Source organism: Choloepus didactylus, chromosome 8, assembly GCF_015220235.1.
Source record: "Choloepus didactylus isolate mChoDid1 chromosome 8, mChoDid1.pri, whole genome shotgun sequence".
NCBI lineage: Eukaryota > Metazoa > Chordata > Mammalia > Pilosa > Megalonychidae > Choloepus > Choloepus didactylus.
The window spans coordinates 8226580-8241104 of NC_051314.1; the positions used below are offsets into that span (position 1 = coordinate 8226580).

Consider the following 14525-nt stretch of genomic DNA (forward strand, 5'->3'; position numbering starts at 1 on the left):
ATGTACGACCCTGGGCGCGGCTGGAGCCTGTCCTTCGCGGGCAGCGGCTTCCTAGTCTTCTACCACTTCGGGGTGACCCACTGCCTGAGCGAGCGCGCCCCGCACCTCCTCCGCGACGCCCGCAAGTTCTTTGGCGCCTCGTCCGGGACGCTGCACTGCGCCGCCTTCCTCGCCGGGATTCCGCTGGGTGCGTCTGGGCCGCCGCCAAGGCTCCCAGGGAAGAGGGCTCCCCGGGAGAGGGCCCCCCGTGGGGCCGGGATTGGAGGAGGGCACAGCGGGGGCTCCCGGGGCTGCCCCTCCCGGACAGACGCATCCTCCGCGGTGCCCTCCCGCCTCGCGCGGGGCGCTCTGTCGCCAGCCAGAGAGGGGGGCGCCTGGAGGGTTGGTTCTTCCGAGTCCGGAATCCATGAGTGGTCCGGGTAGCACCGAGGCTGCAGGAGTCAGGGACGCTCACGCTTTACCCCCGCCCCAGGACGGAAACCCGGGTCTTCTGGCACCCACTCTGGAAGTGCTGGCCAGCTGAGCTGCCAAAAGGCCGCCCTGTCCTGGGTCCGACTGGAGGGAAGTTTGGCCCGGGTCCCACGGTGGGCACCTCCTTTCCTCCGGGGACTGCAGGGCTTGGAGTCACCCCTGCCCCACGCGGTCGTCCCCTTCCTGAGGCCCAGCAGCTACTGGAAGTGGGCCACTCTTGGGATTTGGGGTCGTGACCACTGGGGAATTGTGGGGGAGGTAGGGAATTGGGAGAGAAAGTTGTCTCCTCTCCCTCCTTCAAAAGTTTGAGGGACCCTTCCTGGGGGTCCTTGGATATCCCCCATTGTCTCCTCTAATCTCCACTGACCCGGGTGTGGGGTTTGCGCCTGGCTGGCCCAGCTACTAGGGGGACTCTCCCCACCCCACTCCCGCAAACAAGGGCAGATGTGCCACAGGTCTGCCGGATGACAGGGGGCAACGCCTGCGTCAAGTGGCAGGGTGCAGCTCTTGGCACCCAGTGGTCCCAGGCAGGAGGATAATGTCCCTTGTTAGCCCCCATTTATCTGGGCTTCCTTAACAAATGTATTCTTTGCTCTGGCTGGTGACTGTTGTATGGAGGAAGGCACAGCCAGCAGGGAGCGACTTTGGTCCCAGGATGTCCCCTGGGCAGATGTGCAGTCTTGCCATTGGGCAAGAGCAGTGAGCAGACCCTGGGCAGACCCAGAGGTGGGGATTGGGAGAGGCTGCCCTGGCTGTCAGCCTTCCCCAGCCAGGGGGAGAGGAGCAAGGGGTAGAAAGTGTGGCATCAGGGGAGGATTAGCCTGGCCTCAAGGCATGTCTGCATGACCTGGGCTTTAGCAATGACAACACCCACCATTGTATCCCAGGGTGACCCACAGGCACCCACCTGGACAAGTGTTTAATTAGGACAAGGTCTGAAAGTGCTGGGAGCAGGAGGACAGTTCCAAAGGTCCCCTACAGTGTAGGGGGGCTCCTACATGGAGAGAAGACTGGTGGGATGAGGCCGTGCCTGGCAGGGCCTGGGGGAGGCTCAGGACCACTAGGTCCCTGGAGAGTGGATCTGCAGTTTTGACCAGGAGCTGCTACCAGTGTTCTAGGAGACCAGGTTCCCAACTTCACCCCTTGTCTCAAAGAGGACTGTGCACAAGGGACTCCTGAGTGCCACTGAGGAGCATTTCCCAGGGGCTGTGGCTTAGAGTGCACCTGAGCTGTGCTGACATGGCCTGGAAGGACGGGGAGAACCAGCTGTGGGCAGTTCTTTCTCCTCTGCCAGGCTCAGCAGGGCCCTGCATGGAGGGAGAGCTGGGAGAGGAGGTCAGAGTTGAGTCACGAGAGGGAGGAGGTGAGGTCTGTCCTGCAGCAGCCCAGGATTTATGGCTGCCCAGGTCTCAGGCTTGGAGAGGGGCCCTGCAGGTCAGGCAGATGGGGCCAGGCCAGTGAGGGAGGGCAGAGGGATGCTGAACGTGCCCCATGCCCACTGGACAGGCTGCTGGTTCTAGTGTCAGAGGCTTTCGGTTAGCACCAGTGTCGAGGAGCCCCCTTTGGGACAAGCACCTTACAGACAGCATCTTATCTAATCCTTTCTGACCCCAAACAGTAGATATACTCTCCCATCTTCAAGAGGCAGTGTGAACCTTAGAAAGATGGTAACATCACTTGCTGAGGACACTCAGCTAATGAGCTGGTGGAATCAGGATTCTAAGTCGGGTCCAAGCCTGCATTCTTTCTCCTGCACCCTGCAGTGCTAAATGAAGCTCTGGTGCCAAGGAGTCCCTGGCTTCTGTCTTGTGGGGAATGGGGATGGGGGCTGCTTACCTGGGCCTGTGGCAGTGGGGGCTCATTCCTGTGGCAAGAGCTAGAGCAGCCCTGTCTGATAGAAATACAGTGCAGGCCATGTGGATAACTGTACATTTTCTAGTGGCCACACTGACAAAACTAAAAGACTAAAAGATGCAAGTGAAACTAATATTAGTAGTATATTTTGTTTAAATCAATACATCCAAAATATTATCATTTTCATATGTAATCAAACTTAAAATGTGATTAATGAGATATTTTACACTCTTTTGGGAGTGTGCTATGCCTTTGATATCAGGTATGTGTTTTACACATCCCAGTTTGGACCAGTCACAGTTCAAGGGCTCAACACTGGCTACTGTATTGCTCAGCACAGGTGGAGAGAAAAGTGGGGCAGCCTGCTTGCTCTAAGGCTTCATCTGTGGTACATTTTTGTGTGTATTTGTCTTCTGCCACCAGATCGGATGTTACAGATCTTCGTGGATATTGTCCAGAATGTCAGAAAATGGAACCTTGGCATTCTGCACCCATCCTTCAATATGAGCAAGTACCTTCGGGAGAAACTCCACAAACACCTCCCGGCCAACATCCACCAGCTCATCTCTGGCAAAATGTGCATCTCACTCACCAGAATGTCTGATGGGAAAAATGTGCTGGTGTCTGATTTTCAGTCCAAAGAGGAAGTTGTAGACGTAAGCTGTTTACTTCCCTGGGTGGTGTGAAGTTTAATTCTGGGAACAACACAGAGAGGGATGTCCTAGGCCCCCTACCTCATCTCATGAGACACAAAGGAAGTTGGCTGCATGTGATGCTGGGTTGTTGTTTGTCCAAGAGTGGCATAGACTATGTGTTCATCAGGGGGTCTGGTCTGTAGCATCTGTTAACCCTGAATATTCTAGGACAGTGTCAATTTCAAGTAATCCCTACTTATCCTTCAAGATTTGGCTCATGACCACCGCATCCAGGAAACTTTTCCAGGGTGTGGTCCTCACCATGACACAGTCTACACATGCTCCATCATGAGGACACCTTCTAGACTGAGGCCACACAAGCGTGGGGGCATTTCTGCTTTACCTCTGTTCCCAGGTCCCAGAACAGAGATCACCTGCAATATCAAAATACCATTTAATTTGGTGGATGCTTAATAGATCTTTTTGAGACAGCAGCCTTGCCCCCTGTAGCAGCCCTGTAGCATGTCAGCAGCCCATTTTTGCCCTCTCTTGTTTCCAGAAGCTTTTGGTGGACAGCCAGCACCTGTCCATTCCTATATGGCAAGCTCTACATGAATCAGTGTTCCATCATGCTTAATTCTCTCTAACATGGTACAACTCAAAGAGTTAGTCCTTGTAGCAGCAGAATCACCTGGGAGTTGTTAGAAATGCAGAATCTCCAGCACCCACACCAGACTGGCTGATCAGAATCTTGGGAGTGGAGCCTGTTGTCTACAAGCTCTCCAGATGATTCTGTTGAACACTGGCATTTGAGAAGCCCCCCAGTCTAGCCTTTTCTCAACCTGCCAATGAGCCAGTAACTCTTGATCCTGTCTCCAGTGGCCAGCACAGCTGTCTTGTGGGGAACAGGGGCTGGAAGTTTAAGTCCAGCATAGATTCTGTTGCTAAGGAGCTGACACTGTAGGGAGGACCCATTCACCAGAAATTCATGTCCTATGTTGGTTCATCATTCACTCAACCCATTTAACAAAGCACCTCCCATGTGCAAAGAGGGTTTTCAGCTTTGTTGCCTGCTTGTTTGGAGAAGGCTTATAAGAAGCTGGGGCGGGGTGGGGGGGAAGGCAGGCAGACTGTGTTCTGGCTGGTGGATTCACTCCTTTGTGTCTTCATAGGTCTTGGTTTGTGCCTGCTTCATCCCCTTCTACTGTGGTTTAATCCCTCCTTCCTTCAGAGGTGTGGTAAGTCTGCTTTTTGGTGGTTGCTAGTGCTGAGTCCCAGGTCCCTGGGCTTTTCCTTAAAGGTGTGATTGCACAGCTCCTTCCTGCCAGACACCAGGCTCAATGCCACCCCACCCTTTCCCCAGTTCCCAGACATGGAGCCTTGTGCTTCTCAGCATTGCAGAGAAGCCACAGCTGTTCCCCCTCCAGGCCTCCTGGATAGCAAAACCAACATTTGGTATCATTAATTACCTGGCTACATGTCAGGTAAGCTGGCTGATTTACTTAATTTTTACCCAAGCTGTAAATATAGTTTCCCAGTGGCCGACTTAAAGTATAAGATGCTTTTCAATATGCTACATGTGTAAGGTAGAACTTCATTCTTAAGGGGAAACATAACAGTAATATGTTTTCTAAACCAAAGGACTGTAAGTCTGGCATCACACAGCTTTTAGTCTTATTTTGTTTCTCTACATTATGGTGCAAAATAAAGTTTAAGCTCTAAAATTTTAGGGACATTTATGAACTTATGGGAATAGTAGCAGAATAGCAGATACAGGCCTGTTTGTGGAATAAGCAGAGCCAACTTGCAGAGAGAACTCACATTTATCAGTCAGCTATTATGAGCCAAGTATAGCCGATCTCAGAATTCATAGGAGCTATGTTCTCTGAAGTCTCCAGAACATTGCACTTGCCAGGACTGAACCACTGTCCCTAGGGGAAATGGGGGGTTGTGTTCCTGGGATCCTTTGGTCACAACTTTCTCTCCACCTTAACCTTGTCCTAGGTGTGTATCTATTTAAAGACACCTTATATCTTTTGCTTCCTCCTGAAATTTGCATGGAATGATTCCCTAGGACATTCTTTGATTCACTGCATTTTAGATACTGCCCCCCTTGAACCCCATCTTCAAACAGTGTCATTGCATTCAGGACACTGTAGAGCAATATTTGAAGAAGGCTTCTGAATGTCAAGATGAGTGCATTTAATCAGCAGCCACAATTAGATGGAGGTAAAGGGAGCTCATTAAATTAGGTGCTGGTTCATAAACACTGAACTCCCAGCCTGAAGGAAGCTTATCCAAGGCACATATTTTCTCTGTAAGGCACATTACAACTTTCTTCTACTTAGGAACACTAGACAGCACTTCAGCACTAGGCTGCAAAAGCACAAGAAATGCAAAAAGTGTGGCACTAAATATATCATAAAAAAAGACACTTGTTTACAGTGTGAGACCTGAAACAGAGGCTGAGCATGGCCTTCCTGGCCCTCCCCTGGGAAAGAGCACATCAGACATCGCCAAAGCACCAAAAAGGAATCCAAGAATAAGGAGGATCAGCTGCATTTCACAGGCAGTATCTTATTCAGTCCTTGCCACTAAAGGGAGATGTGATTATTCATCCCATGTGATGGGGGGTGGGGGGAATCAAGAATCAAGGGTACCCAGGACTGGCCTGGAGTCAGGAAGGCTGGAGCCTGTGCCCCACCACTCCCAGACGATGAGGTCTGCATTAATCCACCTGGAGGGCAGCTGGTCTCCTCCACTCCCAGTCCCACCAAGCTCAGGCCACCACAGGGCACTGACCCAGCCACAGAGGGCTCAAAGCATGGTTTGGATCCTGGTGTTGCCACAACATGGCCTGGCCCAGGCACAGCCCCATGTTCTGCCAGTGGCTGCACATGGATGTTCTTATCTCCCCTAGAACTAGGCTCCAGGGCACCCAGCAGCCTCTTGCTTAAGAACCCTTACTTCCCACTGCTCTTCCTCCTGGTTGAGAGTTTTGAGTCCCTTCAGGGTCTGACTTTGTCCTTTTCAGCCCAAGCTTTTGGTCAGAAGATGCTGGTAGTGTTGGGATTTGGTTCAATTCAATAAATAGGTGTCCTGGCTGATTCCTGGGCCATGCCAGGGATGAAGAAACAGGATTTGAGTTGATCTCCAGGCTGGACTAGGCATTGGGTCTGTGCTGGGCTACTTGGCAGCATTCTTCTAGGCAGTGGTTTTCAACCAGAGATGATTCTGTATCCTCTACTCCCACCACCATCACTGGGTTGTCAGAAGTGGGGGGCTGCTACTGGCATCTAGAGGATAGGGGCTGGGGATGCTGCTTAACTTTCTTCAGGGCACAAGACAGCCCACACCACAGGCTTACATGACCCAAATGACCATAGTGCCAAGATCAAGAAGCCTTGTTAACCCTGTTCTAGGGAGGGAGGTCATGAAATCCCACTGTCCAAGAGCAGGAAAGCACTTGAGAGAGCCCTCTCAGCTCATACATTAATACAGGTATAGGCCACATGTCTGCAGAACAGAGGCATTTATTTACACTTTCAGAGCTTCACTCATGGCCCAGATGCACTCTCATCCCTGTTTACAGGGAGAAAACCCAGGTCTAGCATGAGGATGTGGCTATTCCAAATCTTCACAGGCTCTGCATGACACACAAACCTAGAACTGAATTACTGCTCTCCCACTTATGAGATGGGCCACTTTGGACAAGTGTCTTAACCTTTCTGAGATTGATTTGTCAGATGTGGGTTTATAGCACAATATCACAGAATTGTTTTGGAATTGAATGCGACAAGGCAGACAAAGTGCTTCACACAGAGTCTGGCATATATAAGTGTTTGGTAATGCAGGCTATGTTATTACCTTTCCCCTCCCACAGGCCACTCTGGCCAGAGCTGATATGCAATCACCATTCAAAGATAGTCATGTAAACCCTGCAGAAAAGTATAACAGGCCATTCTTCAGAATCTCCTGAGCAAACTCAGAACATTACTGTAGGAAACTTCAAAATGGAAGGAAAATTTTTATGTGGTAGAAAAACTGGATTTGGAATATGCCTTAAGTAAAAAGTAGTAAATGTTGCTTCCTCCATCTTCAGAGCCAACTAGAGATTTCTGATATTTGGTTCCATGTTCCCTTAGGTCAGTGAGGTTTGATGCCTTCCTCCATCCTCCATAGAAATTGGGTGGCTATGACTTTGAAGATGTTACTGGGTACATATCTGATAATTTTGATACCCAAGAGAAGTCTCCCTTAATGCTGAAAATGTGAAATTATGGCAAGTTCTTTTCTGGACCTCATTTCAGCCAAGCTCTGCCCTTCTCCATTCGGAAGGACAAGCTGAGGAACATGTTCTAGTTTTAGTGTTTGAAAGCAGTTTTCTGGGAGCATCCTGACAACCAGGTGGGCTGGTTGTGGTTTGGGAATCATTCTAGACACCAATTCCACAGGTGGAAACTCTGTCCAATTGTAACAGCAACTGCCTGTCCCAACTAGGCTGTGGGCAATAAGATTATTTAAAGATGTAGATGAAGGAAAAGTCATCCTCAAAATGCCACTTAGTTGGAGGATAAGAGGGCATTTTCTAGGGGTCATCTGGGTCTTGGGTTCACTATTTCATTTAAGTCTCAATGTCTCAAGGTGATGGTCATCTGTATAGAAGACCCATAGAGGTTGAGTATCCAGACCAAGATTTCCCAAGCATGAAGGGGGTTTGCCTTTGAACCAAGGACCACCTGTCTCCTCTAAGGCAGTGGCTGGGTGTCCATCAACTCTCTTCCCAGTGCCCACAGGGCCCCTCATTCACATGCTTCCTGTAGGCACATTACAGAAGGCACTTGAATGAATGCCCCCCTGGGCATAGGACTTGGCTAGCAGATGGTGGATGGCCCCCAGCCTCCACCTTGCCTCTTGGCCAAGCACCTTTGTGCATTGTACAAACTACATAATAGTTTAAGGCAGCCCTGACTGCCTGGCACAGAAATTCTCAGTAAGGATTTGTTCAAAGATTGATTAAGTGTGATTTCAAAGCCCCTGGTCTCCCACCACATCAGCCTGCTGGCAATTCTGAGAAGCCTCTATAGTCAGAAAAACATATGAATCTCTAGCCCCAACTTCCCTGATACCTGTCCTCATTTTCTCCCTTAACAGCAATACCTGGATGGAGGTTTGTCTGACAATGTGCCTCTGACTGATGCCCACACAACCATCACTGTGTCCCCCTTCTATGGGGAGCATGACATCTGCCCCAAGGTCAAGTCCATGAACTCTCTTCATGTGAACATCTGCAAGCTCAGTCTCTGCATCTGCTCAGAAAATGCCTACCTTTTGTTCAGAACATTATTTCCCCCAGAAGTCAAGGTGAGTGGTGTATGTGAGTGTGTACATGTGTGTGCTTTTGCCTCCCTATTTGCCAGGAGATACCAGTTGTTGTATATTCAAATAAATAGAAACAATCATTGAAATGCTGAGGTGAAAAACAAATGCTTGTCTCAGAAGCTCAATGATTCTCCACCCCACTGCCCATTGGAATCACCTGGAAACACCTAGACACAACTAAAGCTCAGACCCCACTCCTAAAGATTGTGATTTAATTGGCCAGCAGTAAAGCCTGGGCATTAGAATTTTTTTAAGTTACCCAGGTGATTATTATTTCTGGCTGTTCTGGTTTGCTCAAGCTACCAAAATGCAAGATAGCAGAAATTGGTTTTTTCAATGGGAATTTATTAGGTTGCAAATTTACAGTTCTAAGATCATAAAAGTGTTCAAACTAAGGCATCAACAAGAGGATACTTTCACTGAAGAAAGCCAATGGCATCGAGAATACCCCCTTTCAGCTGGGAAGGCACAGGGCTGGTGTCTGCTGGTCCTTTGCTCCCAGGTTGTGTTGCTTTCAGCTCCTGTGCATCCTTGCTTGTTTCTCCCAGGGCATTTCTCTTTAAGCAACTGGGGGTCCTCTCTTAGCTTCTTTGGGTCAAACTTTGGATTTCATCTCTTGGCTTCACTCCTGGTTCTGGTTTCAATGACTGTCTCCAAAATGTTTCTGGGCATTTTCTCTCTAAGTGTCTCTGAGCTCATTTCAGAATGTCTCTGTCTTTTATGCTCTTATAAAGGATGCCAGTAAGCTAATTTAGATCTACCTTGACTGGGCAGGGTTACATCTCCATGGAAATTATCTAATCAAAATATTCCACCCATAATAGGCCTGCCCCCACAAGATTGGATTAAAAGCATATGGCTTCCCTGGGGTACATAATGGATTCAAACCCACACAGTGGCCATGGTCAAGAGACACAACATTCAGTGGTTTAACCCCTTTGAATTATTTTTGTTTGAGCATGATTTCCACCTGAACAGAGTAGGGCACTGACAGTGCCCCCAGAGAAAAAGCCTAGGGCAATACAATATATACCAACAGCTGACACTCCTAGGGAGAAGGAAGCCTGTACAACAGAACTGTTTTCCTTGTTTATTTTATAGAAATCAGCCCTTAATGGAACCACACCCCATGGTTGCTGCCCTTGCCCTCAGGGAGCAGGGGAGGGTCATCCAATTAGGAGAAGAGGCAGCTGCTGTTGGATGGGTGATAACTAGGACAGGTTCTGACGTGTCAGAAGAGAGGCTTGTCCCAGGGACAAAGGGAGCACAGAAAAACATGCCGCTGTCCTGCCTGGGCTCCCACAAAAGGCTCCATGGAGGAGGCAACATCTGAGCAAAGTCCCACAGATTAGAGAAAGTGCTGTCTCCTGGGAGCACAAAGTCATTCATTCAACTTTGTGGTGGCCCTCTAGGCACATGCAGGGGCTCAGGATTTGAAGAGTTCTTCATTGCATCACTGCAGTCTTCAGGTGATGCTTAATAAATGGTGTATACACATTCTTCTCTGCAGTTACCTTGTTTGGTTTGCTCCCAGGTACTTGGAGAGATATGCCTTCAAGGATATTTGGATGCCCTTAGATTCTTGGAAGAGCAGGGTATGTATGCAGCCAAAGTCAGATGAGCCCTTTTAGCAGGCTCTCTGGTTGCTGTTTTTTGGAAACAGAAGACTGAACTTCAGTTACATCTCCCAGGGCTCTGTGCTTTCATTCTGGTCTTGCTCTATTCATGTATTAACCAAATGAGATAGGAAATTTTTCCCCACTTTATAGATGAGTAAATGGAAGCATGGCGAGGTGAGCAAGGACCACATGGTCCTGAGGTGCAGGGCTGGGATTTGACCCCAGGAACTTAGGCCCCAAGGTCTCTTCCTCCTCCTGTGGGTCACCTCATCTGCAGGCATTTATGCTTGTTTTCCTTTCCTGCTTGGAAACTTTCATTTAACAGGGAATTAAATTGAACAGAGTTTCTAGTCTGTTGCCAGAATGATGTAATCAGAATGGCTGGCTCCAGCCAGGTGGGGTTCATGCCTGGTAAACTAGTTCTCCTACCCAGGGCAAGATGGCAACTTTGAGTCATCTGAGCTCTTCCAGAATCTGGTAGCCTTAGAGTGGAGGCAACTATTAGATGTCTTTGGAGCTACTATTCTTGAATACTAAAAGTTGGGTAGATTACTCATTGATTTATTGCTCCTCTGGATTAGGTTTTGGCCAAGATAAAGGACACAGTGTGATCAAAAGGACATATAGCCAATCTGCAATGTCCATGGATTCTGTGTTTGCAAATTCACCTACTCATTCAAATGAGCAGGTAACCCTGAAAGCAACACTAGCAACACTTTTGTGGTCATGCATGGTGATGTGCAGAGAGGTGAAAGATTTGAGTGGCCCAGCTTGCACTTTCCCAGCTGAGGTCAAACAAGGTGCACTCAGCACCCTTCTCTCAGCTCATAATGCAAATGAGTGTCCTTTTCACAGTTTATTTAGTGCCATGTGTTTTTGCATCTTTGTACTTACTTTTGGAGAGTTCACTGTTTAAAATGACCCTCAAGCATAGTGCTGTAGAGGTGTCTAGTGTCCCTGAGTGCAAGCAGACTGTGATGAGCCTTACAGAGAAACTGTGTTAGATCAGCCTCATTCAGGCACAAGTTCTTGAGCTGTTGGCTGTTAGCTAATGTTAGTTAATGTTAGCAAGTCAATGATATAAATTAAATAAGGTGTCTTTTATCAGAAACAAAACAAGTTTCTGGACTGATCTGTTCAGGAACCTAAGCCTGTGTATCCCCAGGAGCAGCAATTCATTGTTTGCTAACTCAGTGTTGGTGGTGACATTATAGAACTTATGTTCTATAGTAATGAGAAGCACACACATGAGGTGTGACTTGGGGAACAAGGTGATGGCACTCAGGAGCAGCCCCGGTCTTTGACCCTGAGGCTGGTTGGAGAGTTGAACCACATGCAGCCCTGGACATCTCTAATTACCTGTCAGGGACCACTTCCTGGTCTTGGCTACTGAGTCCCAGCACCTAGGAGTGCCAGGCCTGCAGGCTGCCCCCTTACCTAGGGCTCCTTCTGTTTATTTCCCCAGCAGGTTGCTCTGAGTGGCAAGAGAAGAGTACCACCTTGGACATCAGTCCTGGGTTCATTTCCAGACTCTGCCATGTATGGGCTGTGTGGCTGTGGGCAAGTCACACAACCTCTCTCTGCTTCTGATTCCTTGGCTGACAGATGCAGATGATGATAATGATAGAGGCTGAATGGCTGCTATCAAGCCTGACTATGATGTTCCTAGCTCAGGGCCTGGGACAGCTTAACCAGTGGGTCAGTTATTAGAAATTTCAGTTAATACTTCCCCATGTGTTTTTGCTTACCCTCTAGCTCAGTGGGTGGGTGAGTAGGTAATAGTCTCTGTTTCCCAAATTACCTTGATGGGTTTGCTGTCCCACTCCCTTTACAGGCATCTGGACCAGGCCAGGGCCAAGCCTGAATTTACCCCCTGAAGAGAGAAAGTCCAAGGTCATTGCTCCCTGTGAGGAAAACATGAGCCAGGAGGCTCCCTGGGAGGCAGCTGCCTTGGAGATGTGGCCTGAGGGAGATGAGCTGCTGGAGACCCTGTACCCCAAGCTCCTTATAGGTACCAACTGTTCTGGGGCTGGGAACAGGCACAGGACGCTGTGTTCTGTGGATGTTTGGAGGCAAAAACAGTTTCCTGTGTGTTGTGGAGGTTGGTGATGCTGCCAAGTCAGAAGGGGGTGGGACAGAGCAACCAGGGACCAGCTGACTTTGGGCCACCACCTCCCACAGGCACAGGCAGGGTCCCAGACCACCACCTACCTTAGGCACAGGCCTCCCACCTGTCCAGGTAATGGGCTGAGTCTCCCCATGGAGTCCTGACTTGAAGGAAAACTCACACTAGCTGAGCACATTTTGTCTTCACCCATGAGGACACTCACATCCTCCCCACCTGGCCCTCTGCTCCCCTTCCTGCCAGCACCACCCATGGCTCCTGAGCTCCAGCTGCTCTGCACCCATGGGTGTTCTGTCTTGGGGCCTGGCTCATTCTTTCTGAGTGCTGCTCCAGTCACTGCTCTTTGCCTGCTGACCCATCCCAGAGCCTCTTTCCTCAAGATGACTCTTCTAATTTCCCCCTTCCTCCAAATGCACTTTTAAACGTCCATGGAAAGGTGAGATATTTCATAATGTCAGCAAATATTGGATGGACTGGTACATGGATGTATAAGCCAGCCTCCATGTCAGCATCTGGAGAAAGAAAAGGATGCACTGGGCACAATTCCTTGCCTTGAGGCTCTAATGATCTAATAGATGAGAAACAGCAACTGCTCAGGGTAATATGATTTGAGGCATCATGAGGTGATCACTGGAAATAAAAAACAATGGGGGCTCTGGGAAGAAAGAGATCAATACAGGTGAGAGGTACAAGGAGAAGCTTATAAAGCAGGAGTATTTGAGAGAGAAGTTCACTTATTCCTCCAAAGCCATTTGTCAGTGTGAAAGAGAGTTGTTCATTGGAAACCTGGAGGCCATCTAGGCGCTCTTCTGGGCTGTGTTCCCAGTTTGATCAAGACAAGCCCTTGCCATGAGTGTGAACAGCCCATTTCTCACTGGGAATGCTTCTGACTTGGGCTCTGCCTTACCTTGCCAGCTCTGCTATGACAGACACCAGAGACTGGATGGGTTCCTCCACAGGAATTTTTTGTCTCAGTTTTTGAGACTAGTAGCCTGACATTGAGGTGTTAGCAGGCCTTGCTTTCTCCCCCAGAATCTGTATTGTTCTGTCAATCCTCTAGCTTTGGCTATTTCTCTGTTTCTTTGTGTTTGCTCCTTGACTTCTGCTAACTTCTGCCTTCTACTTCTGGGACCAGTTTCCTTGGCTTATAGGGACTTCAGCCTCATTGGATTAAGGTCACCTGTACTTAGTTTGGGCACCTTAAGAAGTAACAGCATCTTCACACCCAGAGGACTGGTAGTTAGGAATTGAACATGACTATTGTGAGGGATACAATTTAACTCCCCTCAGGATGCCAGGACTATTTCATGGAAATTTCAAGCACTACTAGGGTAAAAGGGTTTGTTTTTTACCCTGGTGGGAGACATGTCTTACATGGTGTGACCCAATTTCTTGTTCAGCACTGAGTGAAGCAATGAAGGATGGAGGTGGCCATATGAGAAAGACGTGGAACTTCTTCCCTCTGAGGATAATGTCCTATATGGTGCTACCCTTCATGCCACCTCGGGAGACTGTGGTTGTTCTTGTCCAGAGGTGAGAATTTCATGTACTCTGAGTCTCCGTCAGGGGTTGGTGTGAGGATGAAATGAGATAGCACAGGTTAGGCCCTCAGCCTAGGCATGGCCCCCAGCCAAGCAGGACAGACAAAGTCTCTGCTGACTGGAGCTCACAGTCTATATGGAAGGCCCCAGAAAGGTGCCTAACTGTCCTCCTGGAGATATGAGTATCCTATCACCTGTCACAATCTCAGAAACTTCCTGGAGACATGATAAACTGGCCATGGCCTCATGCAACATCTGCTCCAGCCCCTCATCACCACTTGGGGAAACTGAGGCCCAGAGATGTTGGAGCCTCAGCTCTTAGGGCACAGAGCTGACTAGAATGTTAAATCACATTAACATGGTAGAGTATACACAATCTCTTCTTTCATTCTAGGTGTAATTTGTTTATGTGATTCATACTCAGCAAGGGACATGGAAATGTTAAAGGAAGATGTGGATAGAACTTATTATTGGGGCTCCCTCAGGAACAGGGTGACAGCATGGTCAGGCACATGGCTCAGGAGTCAGACAGCCATGGTTCAAATCTTAGTTCCATGAGTGACCACAGTTGTGTGACCTGAGACAACTGAATCTACCTCTCTGTGCTGCAGTTTCCTCAACAAGAAAACATGGGTGATAAGAGGACTCCCCTAGATCAAGGGCAGTCATGAGAATCAATGGGTAAGATGCATGATGTTTATGCTGTTGTAGTGAATTTTAATTTTCATATAATAGTAATGACAGCAAAAAGCTGCTGATAGATAAGAGAGTTTGGGCCTTAGAAATAGGCAGACCATGGTGCTACAGGGAAGTTAATCAGTCTCAAGTATCAGTTCTCTCATCTGTGACAGCTGGATAAGAAACCTTACCTCTTTGGGGTGCTAGAATATGGAAAACA

General features: G+C 48.7%; 1 protein-coding gene across 1 annotated transcript in view; it reads left to right on the top strand.

The window, feature by feature from the left end:
• The window catches only part of LOC119541677 (1-acylglycerol-3-phosphate O-acyltransferase PNPLA3-like), a 37339-nt gene continuing 22814 nt past the window's right edge, over positions 1 to 14525 (top strand). The window contains exons 1-7 of the mRNA XM_037845782.1: positions 1 to 187; positions 2749 to 2981; positions 4133 to 4198; positions 8115 to 8324; positions 9877 to 9937; positions 11796 to 11972; positions 13487 to 13619. Of these exons, the coding sequence (XP_037701710.1) occupies positions 1 to 187; positions 2749 to 2981; positions 4133 to 4198; positions 8115 to 8324; positions 9877 to 9937; positions 11796 to 11972; positions 13487 to 13619 (1067 nt within the window). The remainder of the gene's footprint in view (positions 188 to 2748; positions 2982 to 4132; positions 4199 to 8114; positions 8325 to 9876; positions 9938 to 11795; positions 11973 to 13486; positions 13620 to 14525) is intronic.